The sequence below is a fragment of the Lissotriton helveticus genome, chromosome 5_1 (genome assembly GCF_964261635.1).
Source record: "Lissotriton helveticus chromosome 5_1, aLisHel1.1, whole genome shotgun sequence".
In the NCBI taxonomy this organism is placed as follows: Eukaryota; Metazoa; Chordata; class Amphibia; order Caudata; family Salamandridae; genus Lissotriton; species Lissotriton helveticus.
In genome coordinates this window covers 1,565,890,591-1,565,918,309 of record NC_136065.1, presented here as the reverse complement: position 1 = coordinate 1,565,918,309, position 27,719 = coordinate 1,565,890,591, and the positions used below count along the sequence as shown (strand labels likewise).

General features: G+C 41.4%; 1 protein-coding gene across 4 annotated transcripts in view; it reads right to left on the bottom strand.

Annotated features, from left to right (window-relative positions):
- Positions 1–27,719, bottom strand: part of ATP2B4 (ATPase plasma membrane Ca2+ transporting 4) — a 941,067-nt gene that overhangs the window by 244,454 nt on the left and 668,894 nt on the right. For 3 of the 4 annotated variants that reach the window (XM_078644683.1, XM_078644686.1, XM_078644685.1), the window contains exon 8: positions 15,836–15,871. The exons of the other annotated variant lie outside the window; for it this stretch is intronic. In XM_078644683.1, the coding sequence (XP_078500809.1) occupies positions 15,836–15,871 (36 nt within the window). The remainder of the gene's footprint in view (positions 1–15,835; positions 15,872–27,719) is intronic. 4 annotated transcript variants of the gene reach the window in all.

The following is a 27,719-nucleotide window of genomic DNA, read 5'->3' as shown; positions in this document are numbered from 1 at the left end:
CCTCTATTACAGGCATTTTCATTTCAGTCGTAAACACTGAAATGGGCAGCCTGAAAAAACTTTCAGAGATATATCTTCGCTAATTTCAATTGAACACAGACCTGAAAACTGAATGCACTACTGTGGTGCTTCAGCCCTTTTTGAAACTTCCATTTTATAAAGAGATTAAAACAAATGAAAACGCTAACCTTAACCAGAAATATAAGTCTGCTAATTTAACGCAATAGGATGGCACAGAGCCCTTCAATGCAGCACAGTAGGAGTTTACGTCAGTTCCTCTCAGCTTCTTGTGAGAGGAGGGATATTACTTAATTTCTTCCCATACAACATCCTGATTCCCTAAAAAGGTTGGGGTGGCTGCATACAAATTTAACAAAGACGCTATGATGGAGAAGGATTCTGTTCATAGAATGTAGCGTTGCAGGTTTACATGCTTTGCATACTTCTGCCATCTAGTGTTGGGTCTGGACATTACAAATTGTTCTTCTTTGAAGATGTTTCAGGTTACGAAGTGTATAACAACTTCCTTAGCTGACAATGTACATGGACCTTGGCTCTAACCTTAGGCTGCTTTCCACACAGTGGGGCGAAAGGGGGAGTGAACATGAATATAGTCATCCAAATGTATGCCCTTTTCATTGAAGTTGGTAAATGATAAAGAACACACATGCTGTCATTGCCCACCTATGGGGAGGGTGCATGAGAATCTACGGCACTACACACTACAAACAAATGCTTACAGAGTAAGAAAATCTGTTCATAGCACATGTTGCTGTTGATACACATCGACTATAATGCAGTATCATCCCAGCAGTTGTTAGTAGGCAGCTGAGGCAGATGTTTGAAAAGGTGTTCTTAGTACTATTTGGCCAACCAAAGCCTGTTGTTGGCGAACATAGCCACACGGTTTAGTTAAGGTGTGTAGTGCTGACCAAGTTGCTGCCTTACATATGTCAGACATCGGGATGTTACCTAAAATTCCATGGTAGGCCCTTTTTTGTGTAGTGTGTGCTTTATGAGGTACCGCAAGCACCTTGTTTGCGTTTGCATAACAGGTTTGAATACAGTTTACAATCCATCTTACAATCACTGCTTTGATTTAATTTTGATTTGATTTCATATTAAAGAGCACGAGCTAATGCCCCAAGGCTACAACCTGGCAGTACTGTAGAAGAAAATGGAGAAATGCAGAGGACCCTGAGACATTGCAGATCATGACTAAAGGGTGAAAAGCCAGGTCAAAGGAAACTTTTCTGTGTTTGGTGTTGTCCTCTAGTCTGGCGAGCACTCATGGTGCAGTAGCCAAGCGCAGTCGCAGCCCAGGCCTCTGCCCGACAGTGAGCCTTGAGTTGAGTCCCTAAACCAAACAACAGATGGAACAGACAATGCTAGATTTGTCTGTCATTTCCCAGGACCATCGGTTGTACTTTCACTATTTTTGCTTTCTTTTTACACTAAATTGATCATGGTAGCAGAGTGACATTTTCACAGTCCGGAGAAATACCCCCACACCTGACATTGGCTTTCAATAGAGCAGAAACATGTTGACCACTCTCTCTTTGGGGATGATGTTCTTTCCCTCTTTTTTGAGTTTGTAAGCCTATCCCTTTGACATAATAAAACAGTGGAGTTCCACCAAGTGGTATTTTACCTTCCCTCTACACTGTACACCACCACTCACACCTGCTACTTATCTAGGGATCATCCATTTGAAATAGCTCCTTCTAATTCTAGGATTTGTAGTCCACACCACACCATATAGTGTGTTTAGCGGAGGAACCTTACAATGAAGCATGCCACGTAAGGGTGGGTGAGAGTTTTCGTCCTAAAAGGAATTGACCCCTGGATACAAAGAGACCGGAAGGAGTAGAGACTTTTTATGTTCAATGGGTGTAAAGCCCTTTCTGCAAGAGTCTGGTTTTGGAAAGAACAGTGCCACCTCTATGGACTGATTTAGATGAAATGGAGATATTACCTTGGTATTTATTATGCATTAGTCTGCAGGACCCCTGTATCTTCATGTATCTGAATAAAGGGCTCTTCAATAGTGAGTGCATGTAATTCACCAAATCACCGTAAAAATGTAAAGGCTACAAAGGAGGCTACTTTCCATAAAAGAAACTGGAAGTCGAATTAATATAGAGGTAGGTTTAAATGGTGGTCCCAGAAGCCATGTGAGTACTATATTTAAGTTACACATAAGTGGTAGGCGTCCTAGGTGGTATAACCCTTTTAACAGTCTCCATAAAGGCTTTAAATATTGGAATTGTGAATAGAGAAGACCGTTCTTGGCTTTGCATGTATGCTGCTATGCGTCCAGATGGAGTCATATAAATGTATACTTCGATCCTTCTTTCTGTAAATGTGGAAGATAGGAAATTATATCTTGCACCAATGCCTGAAAAGGGTGTAGGCGATGCGCAACACAATTCATAGCTGAAGAATTTCTGTTGAGCAGCGCCACATGCACGTGCATTAGGCCGCCGTGGTTTGCGAAGGATAACCATGCATTCATCTTGAAGATTTAAATGCCCAAATTCTAAGGGCTTAGGTGCCAAACTGCAAGATTTAGCTACTTGGAGTGGGATGTCATATTTGTCCCTTGCGTTGAGTAAGAACATCTAATCTGAGAAAAAGCATCTCATGAGATGAGCATTTTCTTATGGCTGAATCCATGTTTGCATGGCCCATGTTCCTTGCCCAGCTCATTGCCTATGGACTGTGGATGTGGGTAGCTTGAGGCAAAGCTCGGGGATTTTACATTTTCATGAGTGGCAAAAAGGTCAAATGCTGGACTTTCTCACTTGCGAAAGTACTTTTGTAGGACCGGAGGATGGAGTTCCCACTTGTGAACTTGTTGATATTGTCCTATTTAAAAGGCCAGCAAAGTCACTGTCCACACCAAGAGGTTTTCCGCCAGGAGGTGTATTTATGTTGTGATTAATAGCTCATCTCCATATTTGTTGTGCTATGTTGGGCACAAGAAGAGAATGTGTGTGCCCCTGCTTCTTGATGGAGTACTATGCTTTCATGTTGCTGGTTTTTATTAGGACAATCTTGTTCCTTACCGATGGAAGGCTTTGACCTCTACCAAAATGGGTAGGAGCTCGAGGTAGTTGATGTGCTTGGTTTGTATAGAGTTCTATGTACTTTGTATTGTTAGGTTGCCAAAATATGTTCCCCGTCCTATGAGCATCGTTGGTAGTTGTCAGCTGCAGAAAATGGTCTAAAAGGCATGGCTAATAATACATTGTTGCTGTTCTACTAATGCAGAATGTGCTGAGTACTGGCCTTTAGCAACACCAGATCTTTGAGTTGACCCTTCCCTTGTGACCACTGACTGCCAAGGTATTCTTGGAGAGGGCACACAATGTAATCTGGCAGGCGTCACAATTGCTAAGCATGATGCTATCATCCCAAGCAGTCTCATTACAGTTCTTACTGGCACAGGATGAGCAAATTGAAAATGAGGCATCAGCTGTTAAAATGACAGCCTCTGTTCACTGGGGTAAACTTTCCCCATTACAGCATTTAGGACTGACCCTAAAAATGGTTGCATCTATTGTGATTGCAGGTGAGAATTTAGTTTTTCATTGACTGGAACCATAGTCCGTGTAGCAGACTGAGCGCTGTCTGAGTGTGTGATAGGGATTTTCTCTTGCTGCCACTCTTGATCAGCCAGTCGTCTAGGTAAGAAAACATGTATACGCCCTCTCCCCAGAGGTGAGAGGCGACAACAGCAAGGAATTTTATAAAGACTCTTGGAGCTGTTGGGTGAATCAGTTATTTGCGGCTGGGTTTCAACCTCTGCCCCTGCCTCTACTGTTACTTCCCTGCAGCCTCCTCCTGAGTAATTTCTGGTGTTCTGGGGATCGTGAAAGGAATGATGTTGATGATGATACTTTTGATTGGTTTTTGTATGTGAAGTTTGGCCGGATTCTGGTGAGCCTCCTGATTATGGCCTGCAAAAAAGTACTCTTGGAGGTTGAAGTTTGTAGGACGCTCATGGACCTTGCAATTTCTGTGTCCTTCATTTTTCCTAACATTGACATAATGTTGAGGAGGTGCTATTACACCTCAGGTTTAAAGCCTAACACCCACAGCCAAGCGTGTCTACGGAGTAATGCGCTTGTTTTTATACTCCATAAGGCCATGTTTACGGCATCTAGTATGCAGCAGATGTTGATATTTGAGATTACTTTGTGTTGAGCCACATATTCTTCTCCCCTGCTTCATAATGGAATCTGTAGTATTGTGACAGCAACATCATGGAATTGGCTATGCACCAGTGCATTAATCCAACTATAACTGGTTTGCCTGTAGAGTCTATGCGCTTACTTTCTTTATCTGGGGGTGGGCATTCCCAGTCGTTTGTGCAAGCACCCTCATTCCTGGCCTCGTGGGACATGTGCTCTGATCTAAATTGAGTCTACAGGAAAAGCTTTGTATTTTTTCAATGTGTGGCATGACTACCCTGACGTTCAATGGGTTTTTTAAGTTGTCAGGGACTGATTTCATTATGTTCTTCAACATAGGCAAAAACTGAACACTGCTTTCAGCTTTTGACAGTCTCTGGAAGGAAACTGCCTTCCTCTTTCACAATATGTATTGTGACATTGTAGTGTGGAGCAACTTTCTGAATTACAGCTTTGTATACTACTGTATTGCCTGAGAAGATTGTTTTACTGAGTAAGACTAAATATCCTGATCCTCAGGGGGGATCAACAATGTAGTCCTCCGATAGATTATCTTCTGTCCCTGTGGGTTGGTCAGATGGGTCCCCCTCTCCGTATGGGTCCTAGGTTGATGGAGTGAATAGAGTCTTCTGGAATCTGTGGTAGAGGCAAAGGAGGTAATGGTGAGGTTGGTGTCAGAGGTGTCAAAAGTGGTGGTGTATGAGGTTGTATTAAAGGAGGTTAAAGAGATGCAACTTGCAGTGCCTGCTTTGGCGTGGTAAAGGAGCAAGCTGAGGTGCTATTAGTCTTTGTGCTTCTTGAATCCTGGGTGTTAAGGAGTGTTGTATTGGAGTTCTTCCTCGAAAGTAAGCTTATTTTTCTTCGGGATGGGAGGAAGCCTAGAGACCAGTGTTTTCTCTGAAGACTTTGTTGAAATTCAGCCAGTACCCGGGTGAATAAAGAGACATTTTTGTTGAGCATCAAGCTCATCCACAAGTCTTTCAAACAGAGGAGTCTCTGAGGTCTCTGAGCTCAGCGTTGAAAGTCCTCTCAACTTCGATATCAGTTCAGAGCATACCTGTGTCATTTTCAGCACTGAAGCAAGTTTGATGGCCCTTTGAACATGATGGCACTGGACTCGGTCAAAGCTGGTCTCTGCTCCAAACCTGAGCATCAGCTCTGAAGAGGGCCAGAGGGTGGTGGGCCTACATTTTTTTTGACTGGTTCAGGGCTGGATGCCTGACTATCTCAGAAGTGGAGTTTCTCTCCACCATAATGTCATTTGCATTGTTTACACATGGCCAAGATCAGTACTCACGGACCTCAGTGTCTTTGTCTTAGGCGGTTCTGCCTGTCTCAACTTCCAAGAATGTTGCTCTTTGGAAGAGGCCTCCGATGACAAAGTTGTGGTGCTTGGTATTCTCTTGGTGACCTGTGGGGCTCTGAAGGTCCTGGAAATACTTCCTGGACATCGAGGGGATCTTGTGCCCTGAAATCATCTGGGTGTCCGACGTTACCTGAGACTGCACTCTCATGTGTACTCAGTGTCTTACTATCCTATACATAAGAGACTTTGTGCACCTGAAAGCTTGGCAAAAGCTTCAATTGAACTCCTGGTGTTCTGGATAGAGGCCGAGTTACAGACCGCGTGCTGTTTGGATCAGGGATACTTGGAGTTATTTTCTGGGCAGATTCGAAAGGGAGTCCACTCCATCTGCCTACATTCTCTGAGGCGGAGTCCTCGATAAGTTGTTGGATAGTTTACGGATTATGGAGCCAAAAGCACGGATTCAATGCCAACTGCTTGAAGATTTCCTCTGGAATCAACAACCCGAAGCAGGGCCAGAATTCTCTGCACCCAAAGTTATTGGAGCCATAGCTTTTCATGTCAGAACCTGATCGAGAAAGAAAACAATCTAAAGTGGAGCCCGGGCCCAAGTGCATTGTGGATTGAGGAAGGAGTAACTCTACACCTTGTAACTCAAAACTTCTTCGAAGAAAAACAACTTCTAGTGTCCAGACTCAGCACTAGATGGCAGGAGTATGCAAAGCACGTGTATCTATAGCAGAACATGCTACAAACCTAAGATTACAATAAATAGTTTTCTCCATCACAGACCTATCAGTCATGTTCATAAGCACTGAACAGAATAGCAAACTTCATGCCCAGTGGAGGCTAGTGAAAAACACGAGATAAATTAAACAATATTCCACCAAATATTTTGCAGAAAATCATGAGTGACCACAGTCTACTTTGCAAGTCTCAATAGTAGTGTGCAGTAAAGTTGTGAAATTGCCTCCATGTTACAACTTTTTCATTCTCTATATGGTGAACATCTATAAAAAGCATTCCAGAGGATGACATTTGACTATCAGTGTGCCATTATCCACCTAGTTGTGAACTGCTAGGTGGTAGGAATGCCTTTACAGATAGCAGCACAGAGCTATTTAGTGTTTTTTCTAAATGTAGTGCATAAAAATGCCTGTCACATCTAGTTGGAGAAGTAATATCTCAAATAGAGAGAAGAAAATAAAGAAAATTATGGAAAGTAAATTGTTTATTTTAAAATCTCAAAACAGGGAGACCTTATTTTGGAACACAATATAGGACTCGTCGTTCACCCTGCTGTCCGATTTAATGGCCACTAATGAGGTAATTTTCAAAGCTTGGTACGGAATGCCTCATTTATTCATACGTTTAGAGAGAGGACCCATCAATTTAGAAAGGAATATATTAATTCCTATCAGGATGCCTTCTTGTTGAAATAAGACTTTCTTTGATTTGGCCATATAAAAATCCATAATTATTTGAAAGGCGAACAAGGATGTCTCAGAAGGATTTTATTCACATGCCGGAATAGCTCCCATATTTGAAATACAGTTTGCAACACAATCTCCAAAAAGGCTCCATTTACAGGACAGGATAATAAGGACGCACCACTGGCAGGGCTAAATGCCAACGATGGATTTATTTTCATTTTAAGTGGGTGTTTGTACAAGAATAAAGGGAGGGAGCAAAGACAAATGTATGAACAGTTTATAATTAGGGGTATTATTGTTCGACCTGGGTTCCATGTACATAGAAGTGTTTGTGTTTTTTACTGCAGGTAAAATATCCAAGTATGGAGGTTCTTCTAAGAGAACATTTCTCATAGAACTTTGTTGTTAATCTGCTTTCACACCTCATGGATAGCTCTGAATTAAGGTCAAGGACTCAGTTCAAAATTGTTTCCACATCACATCCTTTGGGAAGGTCCATGATCTTGTAAGAACTTGTCTCTTTAGTTAATAGTGGCAGACTTGTCAGGCAGAGTGGATACAGAGTTTGTTAAGGAGGGAGGGAAATATTTGAAGATTAGCTAGAAGTCCTTAGCATGAACATGCCAATTAGGCAAATCCTTTCTCTGTTTAAGCAACTTGAATCCTCAGGCAAATAGGCCATGTGAGGTTCCTGTCGGCCTAAGGAAATGTGTGTTGTTACTGACAGAGAATGTACTTCCATAAGGCCCACCTCCTTAAGTATTTTGTTCTGGCACCAGCAAATGAGAGTCTGACAAACTGCTGGCATCTTGTCCTAAGTGTCTCCTGAACTCTTACGCCATTAATCTTCCAAGCATTTTCAGAGTTTGCAAGTGCAGCTGCATCCGAGCACTGTTAGAGTTCTAATGGATCTATATGGCTGTAGGTTGAGGCTTAGTTGTAATTCAGGAGGTGTTTCAAGTGAATAGATATTTTACATTTTATATCAAACACAGCTCTCCGGTATTTTTGTACTTTAAGAGAGACTTTAACTAGCTACAGTATTCCTGGAACAAGATTTGTGAGGTGATCTTGAAATGTTGATAAGAATATATGATACAAATTTGCTGTTTGGTCAGAAAGAAACTATTTCTTCCAAAACCTCTCAAGAGCTTTAGCTATGCGTTTTCTGAGAAAGGGGATACTGAAAATTGTTTACTAAATGCCTTAGCACATTTCGTTTTTCTTTGGGTCAGCGTAGGCACTGTGTTCAGGCAGTAACATGGTATAGGGGATCCAATGTGTCTGAAGGGACGCTTTAACAAATGAGGTCCTAGCCAGATAGGCATGTAGAAGGTGGTTAGCTTGAATATTGTAAAGAGCTCCAAACCTTAAGACTGCGACATCCTCCACTGTGTGGGACATCTTCAAAAATACTGAAATTTCTTAATAATAAGAGACAATTTGATGTATACATCTTAAATTGTGCCCAGCCCTAGGATTCAGCAGGAAATTATTCAATTGTGCATTTTTGAGGGTGGTTATAAAATTCTGAACTGAAAAGAAAAGTATGGACCAATGGTGTGGTAGCAAGGGCCTTTGAGTTCTCTGCAGCTGGTGTGAAACAAGTGGTCAGTGACACATGCACACTCAGTCTGACATTGTTGAAGAGGATGTTGTAGCATTTTGGAAGGAAGTTGGAGACAGTGTTTCAACATCTAATGGAAGTGTGAATGGGTGAGAGGGATACTTTAATGACTATGATATCATGGACGTCAATAAAGTTGATGACGACCTGGAAAGTAGGTGGCTACACAAATGTCTGTTATGGGTATCTGCTCACAGCAGGAGATGTATTTTTCATGAAATGGTGATATGGTGGCTCAGTAAACATCCCTTGGAAAAGCAAATAGATCTGGGTTTAATGTGCTAACACATGTAACGACAGGCATGCATCAGCATACATTCGTTCATATGTTAACAACAGGGAGCTGGCAGAGAGATGTAAAAAAGACCCTCATGCATTTCAATGCATGTACTCCAGTGAAGGTGGAAATACATACACAAACAACCAACAGCATCAACAGAGAGAAATACTCCTCTGGGCTGGGCAAGATGTGACTGACAAAGTCTCAAGTCATTGGCTGAAATAAGCTCCTCTGGGCTGGGCAAGATGTGACTGACAAAGTCTCAAGTCATTGGCTGAAATAAGCAGATCCAAAGCTCAGAATATGCATACTGGAAACAAAACATTTGAGACTCCTCTGCAGTGAAATCCAGACCAACAAATAGCACATATAATTATTTAATGCAAAGGGCGGTCACAGTAGATTCAGTGAAATAAAAAAGGCATATAAATAAATGTAATGGCTACAAAATCTTTTTAAATAGTAACAGTGTTCAGAGATTTTTGCACCATAAAGCAGAAAAAAACAGGGGCTCTCACTATACTGCATTGTGAGAATCTAGGCAGCCTGCTGTGTTCAGGTGGCAGTTGTAATCCCTGATTATGGATAGTTGCTTATATGTTTTCTGTTATTCTTATCTTTTAAAAGAAAATGAACAATATGGTGGTATCGTTTTAGTTTTCTACTAAATCATAAAACTGGCTTTCTAATTTTACAGTAAAGCCAGTTTGGCATGTTACATACCTTTTATAAAAAAAAGGGCTATCTCTCGGTTAGGTGTTTAGAGATCTCACTCATTGGGGTAGAAATGCAGCGGTTACAGATTAAGTAGACAATGGAGAAGCAAATGTTTGGATAAATATTAACCCACATACTCCTAGTCCATAATGTCTTACATAGTATTTGGATATGTCCTATGCTGTCAGCGAGCCACTGACCCTCTGTCAGAGGCTCAGATTGGGCCTCAAGTTTCTACTCACTATGAAGTGACTTAGGGGGGAGAACTGGTGTGCCAACATAAAGCCCTTGCATTGTTTCAGGCTTCATCCTTAAATCAGTTTGAAAATTCCTGAACTAGCATGACAAGCTATCTTTTTAATTTTGCCTGGGTGTCTACATCCATGTTCAGGCTTTGACTTCTCTACCCCGAGAAGCCAATGATATTAGCATTTGCTTTACTACTCAAACTAGCTAAAACTAAGAGTGTACCAATATCCACCCTGAACAACAGTGTTCCAATAGACAATCATACAACTCAATACTTAAAGCTTGCACAATTAACAAGTCTCTGTTATGAGTAGTTACAGACCTACTGTTGGTTTACTGGTGGAAAGTAAAACCATAGGAAAGGTTATCAGTCAGCTACCGACTCAACTGGATAGATGCCAGATATTGATATTTACCAGTTGGCCCTTGCACCATGTAACAGACACATCCCATGCGGATGTATGCATAGTTTATATAGTAGAGAAGGGTATTTTCTATGATGATTGTGAGTTATTGATTGACCACCTGAAAGCGAATGTATGGGTAAACAGATATCCTTTAATGTTCCTCCTTTTTTCTGGGGTCCAGTTCAGTCAGCTTTTCCTTAAGTCCTAAATTCCATAGTTGTGGTGCTAAAAGAATAATCTTTATCAATCTGCATGCTCATTATGTAATGGATGGCCTTGACTTGATCCATTACCATGCTCTGGAAAGTCAGCTATATACACAGAGGACACTTGGACCACATTGAAAATAGGAAGAGCGCTTCCTCGAAATGATAGGAATCTAATAGAATACCTGTCTCAGGTCATAACATGGGCTCTGCTAACTGTCCCTAGTTGAATGAGTCTAGGACTATAGTAATCTTGGGATAACAACGCAACTGAACAAACAGCTAAATCTGTCATCACTTAAAAGCTGAAACGTATTCTACCAACATCCGAGTATTTCGCATAAATCCACCATGCAGGAGATTGCTATCAAACGGAATTTACTCCTCTATGACTTATAGTTTGAGCATTCTTTTCCCATCTTTAACGATAACTCAGCACATCTGTTTTGGACCCTTCCTTCACAGCAACCAAGACAGTCAGTGCATACAGACAACTTATTTGTAAAGCTGAATTATATAAACATTCATACATTTACATTATTGTTCTGACATAACATTTTTCAAAGAGTCATATGGTCAGCAGAAAGATGGCAAACAAAGTCCTTGGGATCCCACCAAGTACAAACTGAATTTAACACAGATTACACATTAAACCGTACCACCCTCACCAGTCTAACTACAAATTAATCCCCAAAATGCATGAATTATCTTTCATAATACTAAACAATGAGGATAGTTCTTACCACCTTCAGGTTGTACTTTAAAATGCCACTGGTACTCTAAAGCTGTAGAACAGTATGATCTCACCTACAGAAAACATTACTGGCCCAACAAAATATACTTAAAGAAATAAATGTTTAAAATCATAATAAAGAGAAAGCTTATGGACACTTTGCACCCATTTTTCATATATAGTTAATCAACAGTGTCAGACTTAGACAGGACATAAAATTAAAAGTAAATGAAATAAAATGCCAGATTAGATATAGAAAGGAATGCTGTGGAAGGAAACGAAATGAGTGAGAGAGACAGAGAGGCACAGTGAGGGCACGGAGGATGGACCCCTGGGCAGAGCCTAGGAAGAACAACGCACAGTGAGGAGCACACATCAGAGCAGGAGGAAGGCTCACGCTGACACAAGGCCATGAGAGGAAAAGGGTGTAACAATTCTACAGCCCCTCTACAGTTGAGGATGGTTTGCAAGGCAATTCATAGATGAAGCATGTGCTCTGCGCAGCATGCACCAATGAAATTCACCACTCCTCTGTGACAACAGATGGTGGTGATGGAACCCTTGTCATCTGTCGGTGCAGGAAAACAATGATGAAACAGAGTGCCTTACTTCAGGTTCTGCAAAAATCTCAAAATATACTGTGAAAGAGAACTAGAAAGGTAACTTTTTTGTGCTATTTGGGAACTTCAGCATTTTCTTGTAGGGAGGCAACCCTATTCACTGTAATAGAAAGAAGTTACAAATGATTACTGAAAGGCTCAGAATTCGGTTTTTAATTGTTGAAGGAGTGTGATCTATGTTTACCATTAAATAGGGTGTGCATTGAATCAAATATGCTAACTAAATGCTGCCTTCATTAAATGGTAATTACCTTGCTTCATGGCTCCTCACTAGACTGAAACCGCTACCATTAAATGTTACACCCACACAACGCCAGTAGGATAAATATTCAAATCCCAGATTACATATCCTGCCGTTCTGAGTTTCTCCAGGATCATAACAGAGACAGTGCTACATTTTAGGACGTACAACATTTCAGAAGACTGTGGATAAAATCTGGACTTGGGTGCACCCTTAACATTTTGGATATGTGGGATTTTACTGCACTGGAAGACAACGATATTGCAAACCTGAACATGTCCGAACTGATTACATATTAGCTTAACGCTGATGCAATGGCTGCTTTCTTCACAGAACTTTAGAAGAAACACTCTTGATTTGAATCATATAACCAATAAATCTCAGTGCGTCTGCATTTACTGCACATTCAGTGAAGTAATTTTAATAGCAGTAACAGCCGGGCAAAGAAGTGCTTAAAGATTAATCTACTCTCTGGTGAATTATTGTTCAGGTACTCTAACCAGAAGGAAACAATGAGTAATTTAATAAATAAGTTACTGGAGAATTTATTCTAAAAAATAATGGCCTTGCAGGATCCACACGAGATCTGACACATTTTGTAGGAGAACTTGTTGGAAAAATAATTAGTCCAATGACGAATTAAATAGGCGATGGGCAGTCAACTGGACAATAAATTGGGATAGGTCTTTATAGTGGCATTCCAAACTGAAATGTCTCATGTAGTTAAAAAAAAAATATTATTTAGATTAAGGACCCCTGTGAAATTCTCTTCGAAAGATGAAAAGCTTGCCTAACCCTAACACAATTCAATTCTTATCAGCAGACCCTCAATTGACGGAGCAATCTAACCTACCTGAGCTCTCCTCGTCTACTACAATATGAACTGTCTACTGGAGGATCTACTAGGTGAAGAATAGTCAGCTGAACACTATTGAAAGATAAGCCATCTATCTGAAAATCTAAAGGGGTGCTGGGAGTAGAGGCAGAAATTGAATACTGATGGTCCTAGGGGACACAGTCAATTGTAGTATCTTTTGGCAGATTGTTTTTGGAAAATATAAATACAATAAATTGCCTATTGCTGAGTTTATGAGGGGAAAGATTTTAGGAGAGTTTCCCTATCAAAAACTTTAATGGGAAAGTAAATACACTTATTAACATATTGGGAGGTGAAATACCAGCGAAAATCCATTGAGGAATAGACCTTTCATTGGAGAGTCCATAGATGAATTAATAATTCCAACATATAACCTTTAAAGAGATGAATCATCTATTAGAATGTCCACTGAAAGAGTCACCATGTAAGTCCATAGATGAATTAATAATTCCAACATATAACCTTTAAAGAGATGAATCATCTATTAGAATGTCCACTGAAAGAGTCACCATGTATTGATAAGTTCCCTGGAAAAATAATCTTTTATTTGATCATTTTAACTTGGGAGTGAACATCAAAAAGAACACCAAGTTGCTCTCAGCACCTCAGGTCTCCAAATTCAATTATAAATGGTTCAGGCAGCTATGTTTATTAAAAATGTAATCTCCAACCGAGTACTGAAGGACAAAGGTATAGTGATAGGTTGTTTGTGTGCAAATGCGTAGGATACTGTAATGCAAAGCATGCAGGGGTCCCTGATGATGCTGTTCTCCCTGCAAAAGCTTAAAGGATTGTATACTGTCTACCAGTAAATATCCAAGTTTGCTTTCAAATTGATTTGCCTATAAATGCAGTCAATATATAGCCTCTTGCTAATTAACAAGGCACAACAAAACAAGTCTGAGGTAGGGAGAGTAATCTTGTTAGCAACTCCATCCTTCAGAATTTTCCATAGAGTGACAAAGCTTCTCAGTCTAGGCTTCGTTTTGCCCCCTCGCATCAAGTGATGCTGCCCCTGCCAACTCCCCATTTAGTCCATTTGTAAACATGTACATCCCGGGGAGTTTTAGCCCATGTAAGATCTTTCGACTGATTTGCAGTCCTGAGAAACAGATAAATATGCTTAATATACATACACTGAAGAACCTATTGGGAATTGCGGTTTCTACTGAATGAGATTGTTGAAAGTTAATCGTTCGTGAATTATTAAGTAGCACATTAAATGTTACACTGCAAAATGAATTATGTGGAATCCACTGGGGATGAACTTTTATCTACTGGGACATTTATTTCCATACTGGAAAATCACAGAGATGATCTTATTGAGAAAGCTTCTGAACGGTGAAGCATCAGCAATAAATGTTATTTTAAACCAATTAGCAATGTGGTTGAAGTGTAATTGCTTTCAAGACTCACTAAGGGGATTATTAGACAAAGAAAAATCATAATGGGATGCTAATCAATCTATTTTTATATTTTTAAGAATGCAGGGTTGGATAATTTACTGAGAGGTCAATCCACTGATGAATAGAACTGTGGAAGATTAGTAAATGTTAAACACTGTGATTGGAAAACTGATCCATAGGCAAAGATACAGCAAAAGGAAAACTCATTTTCCACCAGAATTGTAAACCTAAATACAAAGCTACCTTTAAATTAGCCACTAATAGATTAGTCTTGCAATAGATCCTGCAGAATGATAATTTTTCGCCTGATACTCAGCAATAGGTCACTCAGATTGCAGGAGAGCCTCTGATTTTGATTATATTTGTATTCTGTACAAAAAAAATGAAATGGGTTCTTGTTATGTTGGATGATGTTTGCTATATCCAACATAACAGTACTAATGCTACTAAAGGAGTTAAGACTAAATGGACCCTGTCCCAATTCTAATATGTGGCTTAACTAGTAGAGCTTTGCAGAATGCCATCAATCAACTAAGCTACACTATCTACTGAAAACCAACTCATCCACTAATCCAAGTTGAAATGTCTTCAAATATATTAGCTAAGAGGATTTTAGCATATAACACAAATTCTCAATTAGATTATCAAATAGATGATAGATCTTCAGTAAAACAAACTTCTAAGAATAACCTGTTACTATAATCTCCAGTAGGTTTACACTTATGCTTATGCAAGGAATGTGTTTCAATATAACCTGCTTTTAAAGTAATGTTGTAATAATGTATACCTGAGTATATTGAATCAAATCAACAGTTCTCCAACACAGATGTTTGCCCCAACAGACTTGCCAATAAATAACTTGTATAACATTTTACACATACGATTCATTGCCTACCAACTTACAGGTGGTTAATCTCTCAATAAATAGTCTATTTAGAGGATCAATCTCATGAGACACTTTCTCTAAACCATTCATTCTGCTATTGCTCCGGTAATCGAAAGTGCATCTGCCAACAGATTATAAAGGCAAACAGATGAGTAAAAAAGGATTCAATTAATATTATTTAAAAAAAGAAATTCTAAAAACTGATGGAAGACTCATCCTTCAAAAGCATAAATGGACTTGCAGTTGTCCACAACTTTTAGCTCAGGATTTCTATGGGTTACTAATATCTGTAACATCCGTTTTTTACACCAAAAAGTTATTTTCACAGGAAAAGCTACTTGTTGTATGTTGCAATTATTCCCAGGACCAAATAAGAAATACTGTGGGCCAGCAGACCTTTCCACCCAAAAGTCATTAAAATGAGGTAGCCTCTAGTATTGCCAACAGAAGGAAAGCCCCCATCTAGCTGAAGGATCCTACTGCAGAGTATACTTGTTACACCCTTTTCCAGACAAGAATGCGAGAGGGTCCTGGCGTATTGACAGAGAGCACAGACTCATGGGAAGGAGAGAGAAGGAATGTGTGTTATCTGGTAGCTTTTTTTTCCACAGATAGGTGCCAGCATGGCTGGTGTAGGTATGAGCAAGTTACCTTTGTTGCGATTTTCAGGGGGTCCGGGTTTTTTACCTGTTTAAACAAAAAGAAAAGGATGGGATCTCTGATCAAATGGTCTGACATTCCAGGCGGGCGTGAAATAATGTTTTTCTCTATCCCCATCCACCCTTTATAGATGTTGCATGACTGTTTCTGCATGGCCCATTGTTCCAAGTAATTATAGACCATTGGAGAGGTATGCTGTTTCTTCAAGCTGATTTATTTTCACAGGAAAAGCAGGGCTAAACGTAAAGCATTTTTGTGGGAAGTAAAAAACTGGCCTATCATTTCCCTCGTGGCCTAAAAGCAATTTGGAAGACTTACTTGGGCAGTCAGCAACCCTCCCCAGTGGATTCCTCAACAGAATGACCATAGAAAACAGGATTCTAAGACGCTGAAATAAGAACAATCATTCATCATACTCAAAGAACAGACTCAAAAATGACTATATGGAGACCTAGATTTAAATTCGCTGCACATACTGAAAGGATGGCTTGCTGGCCGATGGCAACCTCTCCTGTCCCTCCGAAATCCATAAACAAGGTTTGTGATTAAGAAATATTACAACAGAAAACGGTATCTCATGCGACACCTGAACGAGGTCTAAATGAGAGATTAATATGAAGGGAGAAATACGGGTCAGAGCGATTAGAGCAGAAGGTAGCATTCGGAGAGGATTGGGAAGCACTTAGGATGGATACTTGTGAAGCATGGTGAAGGCTAATTGGCATAAAGAGCAAAGGTCATTTGCAGGGATGACCGGCACGTTAGGCAGGAGTGGTAATGAAGCAGCTCGCACACCATATGTGACCCTTAAAATACTGTTTTTAGTCTCCTACTACGTGCTCTGTGACACCAAGCAGGAAATGGTGAGTGTTTGTACACGTGTGTGTGTGTATGTATGTTTGTGTATGTATGTTTGTATGTATAAGGAAGACAGGATACCACTTAATGTGTAACTCTGTCTGTCTGTTAAAAATGATCTCATGGTATTCGATTCGCACCCACCGCTGGTTAGAATAGCTGCAATTAATCTATAAAAGTTGGAAAACTTCCTCCCTGTTATTAACGAGATCCTAAAATGCCTACCTGCTATGGGGTGGACTCTTACAATGTTCTTCCCTATTTCTTCAGGCAGGCCTTTATTTTTCTCATTGCGCCTGAGTGATCTTTCTAGGACAGTGCTTCCCAAAGGTTTTAGAACCACAACTCACTTTTTAGAACAAACTTTTGTGACCCACCTAGCTTTAAAGGACATAAGGTAGGCTATTTTTTAAAGCAACTAAAGCATCATGTGGTAGCACACTGTCATTTACAGAAAGCACAATTTCCATTGAAATGGACACTTAATTTGCAAAGACATACAGTTTTGGTGATAGAGCAATATCGCACACAAATAATAATGTGTGAAATTGGGTTTCAGTGAATATTTATTATTTGTGCATCACCAAGTAAGATGAACTCATTGGTTCTGAACCTATGAAAATGTCCGGTTCCATCACAATTTAGAATTACAAAAAAGTTCTTCATTTTTGCTTTCTGAAGTGCTGAGTGTGTATAGTTCATTTACAGGCATTAACAATTTGTTGTTACGAAATATTTACGCCCTACAGCCTTTCCTTTCACTCTCGTGTACCCCAGCAAGATTGTCACATAATTGATTTTACTTATCTTTCTCTAAACACAAAGAGAGGAGTTTGTAAACACCAATCCCCATGTTAAACAAATAAGCTGCAATTTGTCATAACACATAGCCTGACACTAGACCTCTGTCTTTGAAGCGCAGAAAATGTGACAAGATAAACGCAGATATTAAAGGCATCGTTATTTACTGCTTGGACTTTCCTGGCCCACCAAAAATCGGCTCACGGCCCCCAGTTTGGGAAATATTGTTCTAGGAAGCAGGTGTAAGTCACCTGACCTGCTTCTACAGCGCACTTTTATTATTGGGCAACAGAATTATATTGCAGTGAGTGCCGAATATTCAGACCTCCTGAAATGACAGCTAAAGCATACTCAAAGAGGGAAGGTTTTAAAATAAGCTCGTGGCGGGGCTGACACAGGAACCAATGATCTTTTTTTGATTGGGAATTAGCTCCCTTTTATAAAGAAACCATGAAAATATATGCGGTTTACTTTATTTTGCAGCCTTACTGGCCACAACACAAATGATTTGTAATAACAATATTCCTCTTCCTGAATAAACTTATTGTTCTTCTGTGTTTTTTCAAAATCTTGCAAATACTTAGAAAAAACAAATTCCTTGAGTTTCTGCTTGTAAGTTCCATCTCTGCCCATGCTTAACTTTAAGGGAAACCTAATATGAGCATGGTGACCGTACCATTCCAAGAAGACCTACATAAGATACCCAATGAATCTTTTTGACGCATGTTCAGTGCCTCCTATGTGTACTCAACTTCAAAGGTGAAAAACAGGACAGCTAGGGAAGATGGCTGGGCACAATTACTACCAACTGCATTTGGCGAGCTCTGAGCAGAGCTTAGATAGCACAGTGCGTGCTTGGCATGGATGATTTGGCTGCTAGAATGGGAAATTAGAGGCTCTCGCTATGAATAAGAGCTGATCGATAGGGAGGGTATGATGGTCCTTCAGAGTTCCGATGGGGCTCGGCAGAGAACGGGCACACACCGCACAGAGATCAGAGTGGCAAAGAAGATGGCAGTGAAGTGGCTGGCTCGGGATGTGAGAGCAGCATGGTAGGTATGAGAGGGTAATTACGTAGTGATGAGAGAGGTACTGGGCAGAGGTGCTCAATGAACTAAAATTAAAAAAGAATGGCGCTGGGCATAGCATAGATGGGTGGGTGGAGAGCTAGTCACAGATGAAGTGAGGGCTGATCAGCCATGAGAAGGGGCATAAGAGTCATGGCAGTTAGGAGAGGGGTTAACGAGCAGGAATGGGAGGGAAGCTGTGTAACGGGATGGGGCATTGGAGGGAAGAATCTTCGAGGGAAGGGGCACTTAGGTGGGGTCTGCGAGTGGAAAGAATACAACAGACTGGTAGCTGCCTGGTTAACTAAAATTATTTCAACAGGAAAAAAGGGTAAGCAGAGCGTAACTTGATCTTCTCCCCGCCTGCCTGTATCACATCCTTCTCAACAAGCATCCTATGTTTCCCGTTTGCACGCATACTAACCAGTGTGCATACCTCTCTTGCCCTATTATTCTCCTTTCCTGATTTGCATTTTATCCTCTCTTTTTTAAGTTGTATACAATCCATTTAACACTAAAACAAACCCCTATTGCCTGAATGTTAATCGTTCTTTCCTTATTACAGGTTTAGCTCCCCTTCATGCCTGTACAAGATTATCTTTTTCCTAAATAGTAGTAAACAGGAAAATTGCAAGTAGGTATCCAAGGATTCAAATGCCCATGGAAGGAAGGGGAAATGCAAATAAATCAGGATGGAGATCACTAGGTGAATATGGCGATATAACGTGATCTAAGAGTGCTATAAAATGTGATACTGGCAGAAGTGAGACGAATATAATCAGCTGCTTGAGCATTAGAGTAGTAAGCCACTAAGATGTAACAATGAAACTCTAGAAATAGTTGTTATACGATTTTTTTTAAGAAGGATGGAGTTGAAATCTTACAACGGTATGTAAAACAATCTCAGCATTGAATGGGTGTAGGTCGTCTATTCAGAGATCCATCACATTGGCACATGCAATTGGGAGGGAGGGCTGCAAGCACTACCGTAGAACATATCCACAAAGGAGAGCTGTTGTCACATGTCTGTGACACCGATTTCTCCAGCACATAGTCTACACATCCATATACTTAAATAGAGCATAAGAAATTGAAAATTATAAAGGCGAGAAGCATCACCACGAACAATAAACATTTACCTGAACAGGTGTTTAAGGCTCTTAGTCACGTTCAGTACGTGCTCTAAATCTGGCAACTGTTTAGCGGTATTTTCTGAAGGTTAATATGTGCTAGTGCTAGAGATAAGATATCCACCAGGAAATGGTTTAACTCAAATGTTCCCTTTCATGACACGTCCTTAAGATGAAAACATATGCCCCATCTCTTTGTACCTGCGTTAATAGCGAAGTTCGATCATACAGTCTTACCACAGCAGTGAAGATATGGCATGAGTCATACACACAGCTGTTGGAAAAGCAATGAGAAATGTAAAGATAATCAGCTAAGTGGCATGGGAATTACAAAGCTTTGGTAGGAAACGCTGAAAAAGTCTAGAAACCACCTAATATTATACAAATAACCATCAATCAAGGGACAAACAGAGTAATTCAGTCTTCTGGTACAGGTAAAGAAAGCCTGAAATATTTAGTTACTTCTGTGGAACTATATAGTGATGGTACAGGTATGATTACTCAAGCATGGGAGCCATGCTTGAGTAATCATACGTGTACCATCCCTATATAGAGTATGAAATTTCCCAAAAGTATATTAAACAGTAGGCTGTACAGGTAAACCGTATGTCCAAGATTTCACACTCACTTCCTGAGCGCCAGTCATTTGGACAAAACATCCCAGTAACTTATCTCCATTCTATATTTTCTGAGCATGCATCTAAAGTTAAAAAGTATATAAAACAAAGGGGACAGCAGGAACTTCAAAACCTCTGGGATGCAACTTACAAGTAAGTAAACTCCGATATCGCCTTCAATAGAAGGAATATATAGGATTCTCCTCTGAATTCACATCTTTGAGAGGTCGCACAAGGAAAGCATTGCAGAATAAAAGGTGGTGCTAATAAGAGGCACAAAAATATAATAAATAAAATAATTTAAGATTATGGAAACCGAAAGTGGAGTAGGCTTCCGCAATGTGCTGGTATTCTTCAGATCGAGCAATGTGATCCGACATCTAGTTTGAGAAGAATTTAGTGGGGAAGAGGACTAGATCAGCCACCACAGGAAGAAAACCAAATTGGTTAATCTGAAACCAAGGAACCACTTAATAAAGGAAGGAAGAGTTATGCTTAAGAACTATTAATTTATATTAAGCATTTAGGGGGTTACCAGAAGGAAATATTTTTCTGATGTGCCTTGCTAAAGTAATAGCAAATATAAAGGCTTGTTCAAAGTACATAGATGACCTCAAGAGATCCAAATATAGGTTTAGGGATAGAAGCCTCAGACATCCCTAGAACAAAGTCCAAGCTTGATGAAATAGTAGGATGGAAAGATTCTTTATGACCTTGTAAACGTTTTTGAATACAGTAGCTACACAGAGAAAAGATAACTGACCAAGCCAAATCTCTTTATGTGAGCTGAGAAGGGACATTCACAGAAATATACTGCAGACCTGACCTTACAAGGAATTGACACCATTGCAAATTATTTCACAGAAGTCTTGTGGGAGGACATGTAACACCCTAGTCCATCAAAGACATATGTATTATCCATTTGTAAACCCAACCAAAGACATAGTAGCATTTTAAAATAAGACACCCGATTCCGTGTTTAACTACTATAAAGACAACATCTACTGTAAATATAACAAACCTAGAAACAACAAAAATCTAAAACAAACAATTAAAAAAAGGGTGGAGACTGCTTTTAGCCACTTCCTAAAATGAAAATCTGTGACAGAGCAAACTGTAGGTGGATAAGAGCTTCACAAAGTTGGAGATGGAACAGTAAAATAATTAGTAAGGGTCTGGAAACAGTTTGAACCGAGGGCCTTGCAAACCGAGAGCAGCTTACCTGTAAGATGACAGTACCATATCAAGACTGTAGGCTCATGATAAATACAGAAGCTGATGATAATGAGAACAAATGTCTCTAGAAGCCACATTTTTAATTTCCTATCTTAAGGCAGCCAATAGTAAGAGGGTGGGATGTGGATCACCTCACTGGTTGCACATTCTAAAATAAGTATGCAGCTCCCTGTGTCCAGTCCTTGTAGCAGAGAAACTGGTCATATACAGAGAATGGCATTGTAATCAAAGAGTAATATTGAAAAAAAGATTTCTCTCAACTGCCCAACCTACATGGAACATGAATTATCTGCAAAGAGAGGTCACAAATCATGTCAACGAGCAGCTGCCATTCCTTCAAAATATCCAATATCACCCTGGCATGTGTATGCTATTAAGTGACATTGAAAGCAGATGTGGCAATGCAGCAGACCGCACTACTTCAGTGTTTTCCATTACTTGATCTCACTTAGGTGTGGTCCTACTGGAAAGATGATTTCAATTCTTGGGCAAGCATCACCTATATTGCGCATGTTACCTCTTTCACAGGTTCAGTGTCTTGCCAATGTCTACCATCTATGTAAAACATGTCCCTGTATATGGTAGTCATAGTTTAGAAGATACGTGTCTAGTCTAGCTGCTTATTTAAAGGTCTTTCTAAGCTGATTCTTAGACAACAGGTCTAAGATCATAATATAACTGTACCAGTTCCTAGTTGTCTGCTACTGAGTTGATTAACTGGCTAATTTCCTATCGCTGTGGTTTAGGAAACAAGTGAGTGGATAGGGGTGCCATGCAAGGGGCTGGGATGTGAATATGTGATACCATTTATTTGGAAAGCATGCTTCTAGCAGCTACAACTTAAGCAATAATAGCATTTTAGCACCACATTTTGAAATCCTTAGTCCTTATTTTAAAACTGTCAAGAATAATATTGAAATCTATTAGCACTAGGAACACTAGGCTTAGAAATTGCCAAGCTGGGGCATATAACTTAAAAAGCAATGACATTTTCCTGATCAATAACCACCCATCAAAATATTGTTCTTTAAGAATTGCATTTTGATTATTATCGGACATCATGCCAGACCCGATCCTTGCAAGAGATCCAAGACCTTTTGTTTAAGACCCAGAGCTTCCGATTTAGAAATGGCTGGGACAGAGCATTATCATTAGCTACCCAGGGGGTATTTCAAATAGCTAAATCTAAGACTCCGCCAGATCCGATTGAAGAGAAACTCTGGGTTTAGGAAGCAGCAGGCCTCCAGACGTCAGCTCAATATTATCCTATTAAGGAGCTGGACTTAAAAGTACCCTGGACCTCAGAAATACAGTTTTTAGGTCTGGTTTGAGAGTGTGCAGCTGTCACTGACCTAAACGTGATCAACAGAAAAAGAGTTATAACCAGCTCTACTGAGAGAGGGGCTTTGCCGTTCCCTAAATGTTGATTCCTTAGAATATAGGTTTTGACTGGGCAGAAGCTGTGTGCTTCTACTGAAAAATAATTATTGTATTGCATGAATTCTGTGCTCGGTGAGAAAGCTCATGCTGAATAAAGAAGGACTGAGTTTGTTATGGTGGCATGCCTATGATCAAGGCTATCGGTCTAATCTGGTTATTCTGAAAAGGCATGACAGACAGTAGGCCGGACTCATTTACGGTGAACGGTTTTGTCAAAGTCAACAGGTCCTGTCTGATAGATACTTCTAGCCGAAGATTCCTTACCGTAGATGTATCCCCAGGCATCAGACTGGATCCAGAAAAGTTTTGAGCAGCTCCCCTGAATGGCAATAGGTGGTGTAGTTCAGCTCCTGGAAGTGATGTGCAGGGTACAGATGTATGTGCTACCTCGGCATGCTGAGGTTCGTTCTTTTCTTTTCGCGCCACATAGCTCTGACCTGGTCCTAGCTACCCCTCAGTCACTTTAATGTTTGGCTTTTTGAGACCTTTGACGACCTTTTATGAGATCTACTCCTGGTGTTTAGATATGTCACCTAACAAACTAGCTGGTTTCAAGTGCCATGTAGATCATGTCACAGTCATATGTCGGTGACAGACCCTCGCTTGGTGTATTTGTAGTGCATGGAGCGGAACCACAACTCCAAGGTCTGCAAGGACTGATGCGGCATGCACCCGACAGGGCTGAGAGAATACTCCCTCAAGCTCCTCGACCCTGACGTCAGTCAACTTCCCAATGTTCGAGGTCCTGTTCATTCTAAGTTCCCGTGACCATTGGCAGAGCCTGTCCAAACAATCAGAAAGTCTAGTAAGTTCCACAAAGATAAGGAGGACAAGCATTTGATGACATATTCGACTTCACCGCATCAGTCGAAGTCTTTGGACGAGACAGCATCGACACCCAGGCCCCACAAGTCAGTGGAACCTGAATCCAGGTCTGCTCTGCGCTTCCCTAATTTTCCCAGAGATGGTGCAAACCCAGCGAAGCTGAAAGAGTTTTATGAGGTCATGCGCCTCGTATATGGCCGGCGTTGCCCATCTGGATTGCCTATGAGCCCCATGGGTGCGGGAAAAGCGCCTACTAGATCCACACCGGGGGGTCAACCTTGCCGCCAAAAGTCAGGCCACATAGTTCCCTAACTGAATTCGAAGCGGCGATGTGGCGAGGCAGAGACCTTTGTTGACGCTCACTCCAGTGCCAAAGCCCTCGCCCACCTTGCCCCCATTGTTATTCTAGTCTACAACACGGAGCCAGAGCGACACCGACTGAGCACATGCTTCCCGGAGCAGAGCTAGTGCCTTATTTACTTCATAGGCCTGGAGAGGGAGAGGAATAAGAGGGGACTATCGGCCCTTATGGTTACCAGTTCCCAGAAGAATAACAGGAACAGTACAATTGGTATGAAGAACTGGCAGCAGCCAGTGGGTTAGACACCTCACTCGATACTGGTCTGGTCTCTCCTCCTACTGAGGCTATGTAGGGAGCCTATTTCGCGATTGTGGTGCATAGGGCTGAGGTATTGGACCTTCATTTACCCACAGTGGCAGTCAAGTCTAACTTCTTTACAGAAGTGCTTCAGCCGGGAGTCTCCTCTTCTGAAACCTTTTCCCACTCAATGAAGCCCTTACAAATGTCATACATGGAGCCTGGTCCAAGCCCTGCACAGGGGCACCTGTGCACAGGACAATTGCCCACCACCATCGCCAAACTCGTGGGGATCCCAGTTTCCTCACCCAGATCCGCAATATGGAGAGCTTGGTGGTCCAGGCCTCAATATCCAACATTAACCCTGGCACTTTCCCTAGCACTTCACCGGATGGGGTATCCAAAAGGCTGGACATCTTTGACATTCCACCAACTAGCACTGCGGTGGTGAACACGGTGTGTCATTATTCCCATACGATATTGAACTTGTATATGTATGTGCTGCCTATGGTCTCCAAGAGACCAAAGCCATGCTCACCCAGGCTATTGTGGAAGGGCAAAATGCAGCAAAGTTCACCATAAAGTGTGAGCTTGACACCACTTACTTGCTGTGCAGAGTAATTTCCTCGAGGTTCAAGATGCTCACACTAGCCCCAGTCCTGTCTGCACGCAACCTGGGAGACTGGATGGTAGCACTGGACTTACAGGACGCATATTTCCACATCACTATCCTGTCTGCCCGCAGACATTACCTCCAGTTCATAGTGGGCCATAAGCACTTTCAATTTGTGGTGCTCCCCTTTGGCCTTACCAGAACCCATCGGATTTTCACAAAGAGTGATGGTGGTGGTTGCAACTCATCTGAGGGAGGTCTTTCCCACCTCGACAATAGGCTGTCAAAGGCAGGCTCGGACAGTCTCACACCTTCAGACCACAGTGAGAACTGCTGCTTTCCTTGGGGTTTACAATCAACGTGCTTAAGTCAAACCTGGCTCCCTCTCAGACACTCCTTTTCATCTGAGCCATTCTGGACACAGTGCAGTTTCGGGCCTATCCTCCCAAGCAGCGAGTCGAGGAAATTCAGGCTATGATTCCGATATTTCAGCGTCTATCCTGGAATTCAGTGAGACTGACTCTGAGGCTCTTGGACCTCATGGCCTGCATCCTACTAGTAAAGCATGCCTGATAGCACATGCAGCCTCTGCAGTAGGACCTGAAGTCCCAGTGGGCACACTATCAGGGAAATCTCCCCAGCATGGTTCAGATCTCAGCGGGAACTATGAAAGACCTGAAGTGGCGGCAAATGAACTGCGATTGGGTCAGTGGCAGACAACTCTCCATTCCCCAACTAGAGCGGACTGTAGTGCCAGATGCGGCGCTCCTGAGCTCGGTCGGCCACCTGGGAGAGGAAGAGATCGCAGGTCTCTGATCTCTGGCAGAGTCTGAGCTCCAAATCAACATGTTGGAGCTCAAGCTAACTTGCTTGTCACTGAAAGCCTTTCTTCCTTCAATCAGAGGAAGACTGGGGCATGCGTTCACAGACAACACCACTGCTATGTAGTATTGCAAGAAACAGGGCAGGGTGGGATTGTGGACCCTTTGTCAAGATGCCATGTATCTCTGGAAATGCCTGGAATGTCAGGGCATTTATATGGTGGTTCAAGTCCTAGCAGGCTCTCTGAACGCCAGCGCAGATGAACTCAGCCGCAGATGCCTAGCAGATCACAAATAGTGTCTCCATCCAGAGGTAATGAAAGGCCTCTTTCAGCAGTGTGGAGAGAATTGGTTAGGTCTGTTCGCCATCACCGAGAATGAGCAATAGCAACAGTTTTGTGTGCTGGAGTTTCCAAGACCATTAATTACAATGGGGTGACACTGTGTCTTCAGAACCTGGGTATGTTACAGAATATGTCAACAATGAGTTTTGTTGGGAAATCATTATTTCTTTAAACAGCTTTAAAATTTCTACTTTCTCTTTTCATCATTTTAGATCAATCACTGAATACAACACACCTGGGTCTGAGTTCCTACGTATATTGTTTTTTTCTATTGAGGTTACATGAAACAAGATACAAAAGGCTGCATCAGAAAGTGACAAACGTGAAGTGCTCGTGCAGTGTAATCAAGTACGAACACAAAAACAACAGACAACGTATTTGTTGACAAATATCAATTACATCAGTAGAGTGCCCATTTCTCTTAAGAATATCTCTAAATGTCCGAGTGTTTCAGCTATTTTTTTTTATGCTTTATGCCAGGCTTCGGATTTGATGCGGGCACAACATATAGATCGGCAACAGTTCGACCATTTTAGTTGTGCTCTTAAGGGGACTTCATCAGGACTAGAAATGAGCAGCCTGGAGTGACAAGAATTATTCTGGATCGGTCTTGTTTGTATTGTGGATCTGGATGCACATTTAAAGTGCTGAGTTACTTATAGTGGATGACTCCTCCAGACCGGGATAGGGGCGTGTGTAGGCGTTGCAATCTGTGTGCCCTTAGGGTCTCCACATGGTCAGTGAAAACGCTTGTCCTCGATTTCAGCAGAACTTTGAGTCCTCCTTATTGCTTTAAAATGAATCAAATTGTCTCCTCTCTTCATTGCACTCAAAGATACCTAAGTTTCCCTCTGAGGTGCTTTTCGTCTTGAGTGGAGCTCTGGCCTCCTGTATGCCTTTTCAACAATACTACTCCTCCCCAGAATTCTCAAAAAGATCAGGAACAATTGGGCCCAAGTCATTCTTGTGGCTCCAGATTGGACACGGAGATTCTGGTATCCCGAGCTATTGAGCATGACCATGGGTCATCCAGTCAGGCTGCCTCTTCAAGAGGATCTCCTGTCGCAGCAACAACAGCGGGTTCTCCACCTGAACCTGCACACGCTCCACCTGCATGCGATGGAGATTGAGCGGGCCCAGTTGACAACTTTTGACCTTCCTCTCACAGTCTGTAATGTTACTCTAGCTGCCAGGCATCCCTGTACCAAGTCGGTATATGCCTGCTCGCGTGACAATTTTGTGTCATGGTGTGCCTTCCACAATACTGAACCCCTATTTACATCCTTATCTCAAGTTGTATTGTTTGCATTATCTTTGGCCCAGCAGGGCTCTGATCTGCACAGTTAAGGGTTACCTTTCTGCCATATCTGCATTTTTGCTGTTGTCGCACCAACCCTCTCTCGTTAAGCCATCCATAGTGGCTAGGTTCATTAAAGGTCTGCAACAATGTTTCACCCAACACCATTCATAATGACTTAGTGGGACCTCAATTTGGTTCTCCCTTAATTCATGTGTACACCCTTCG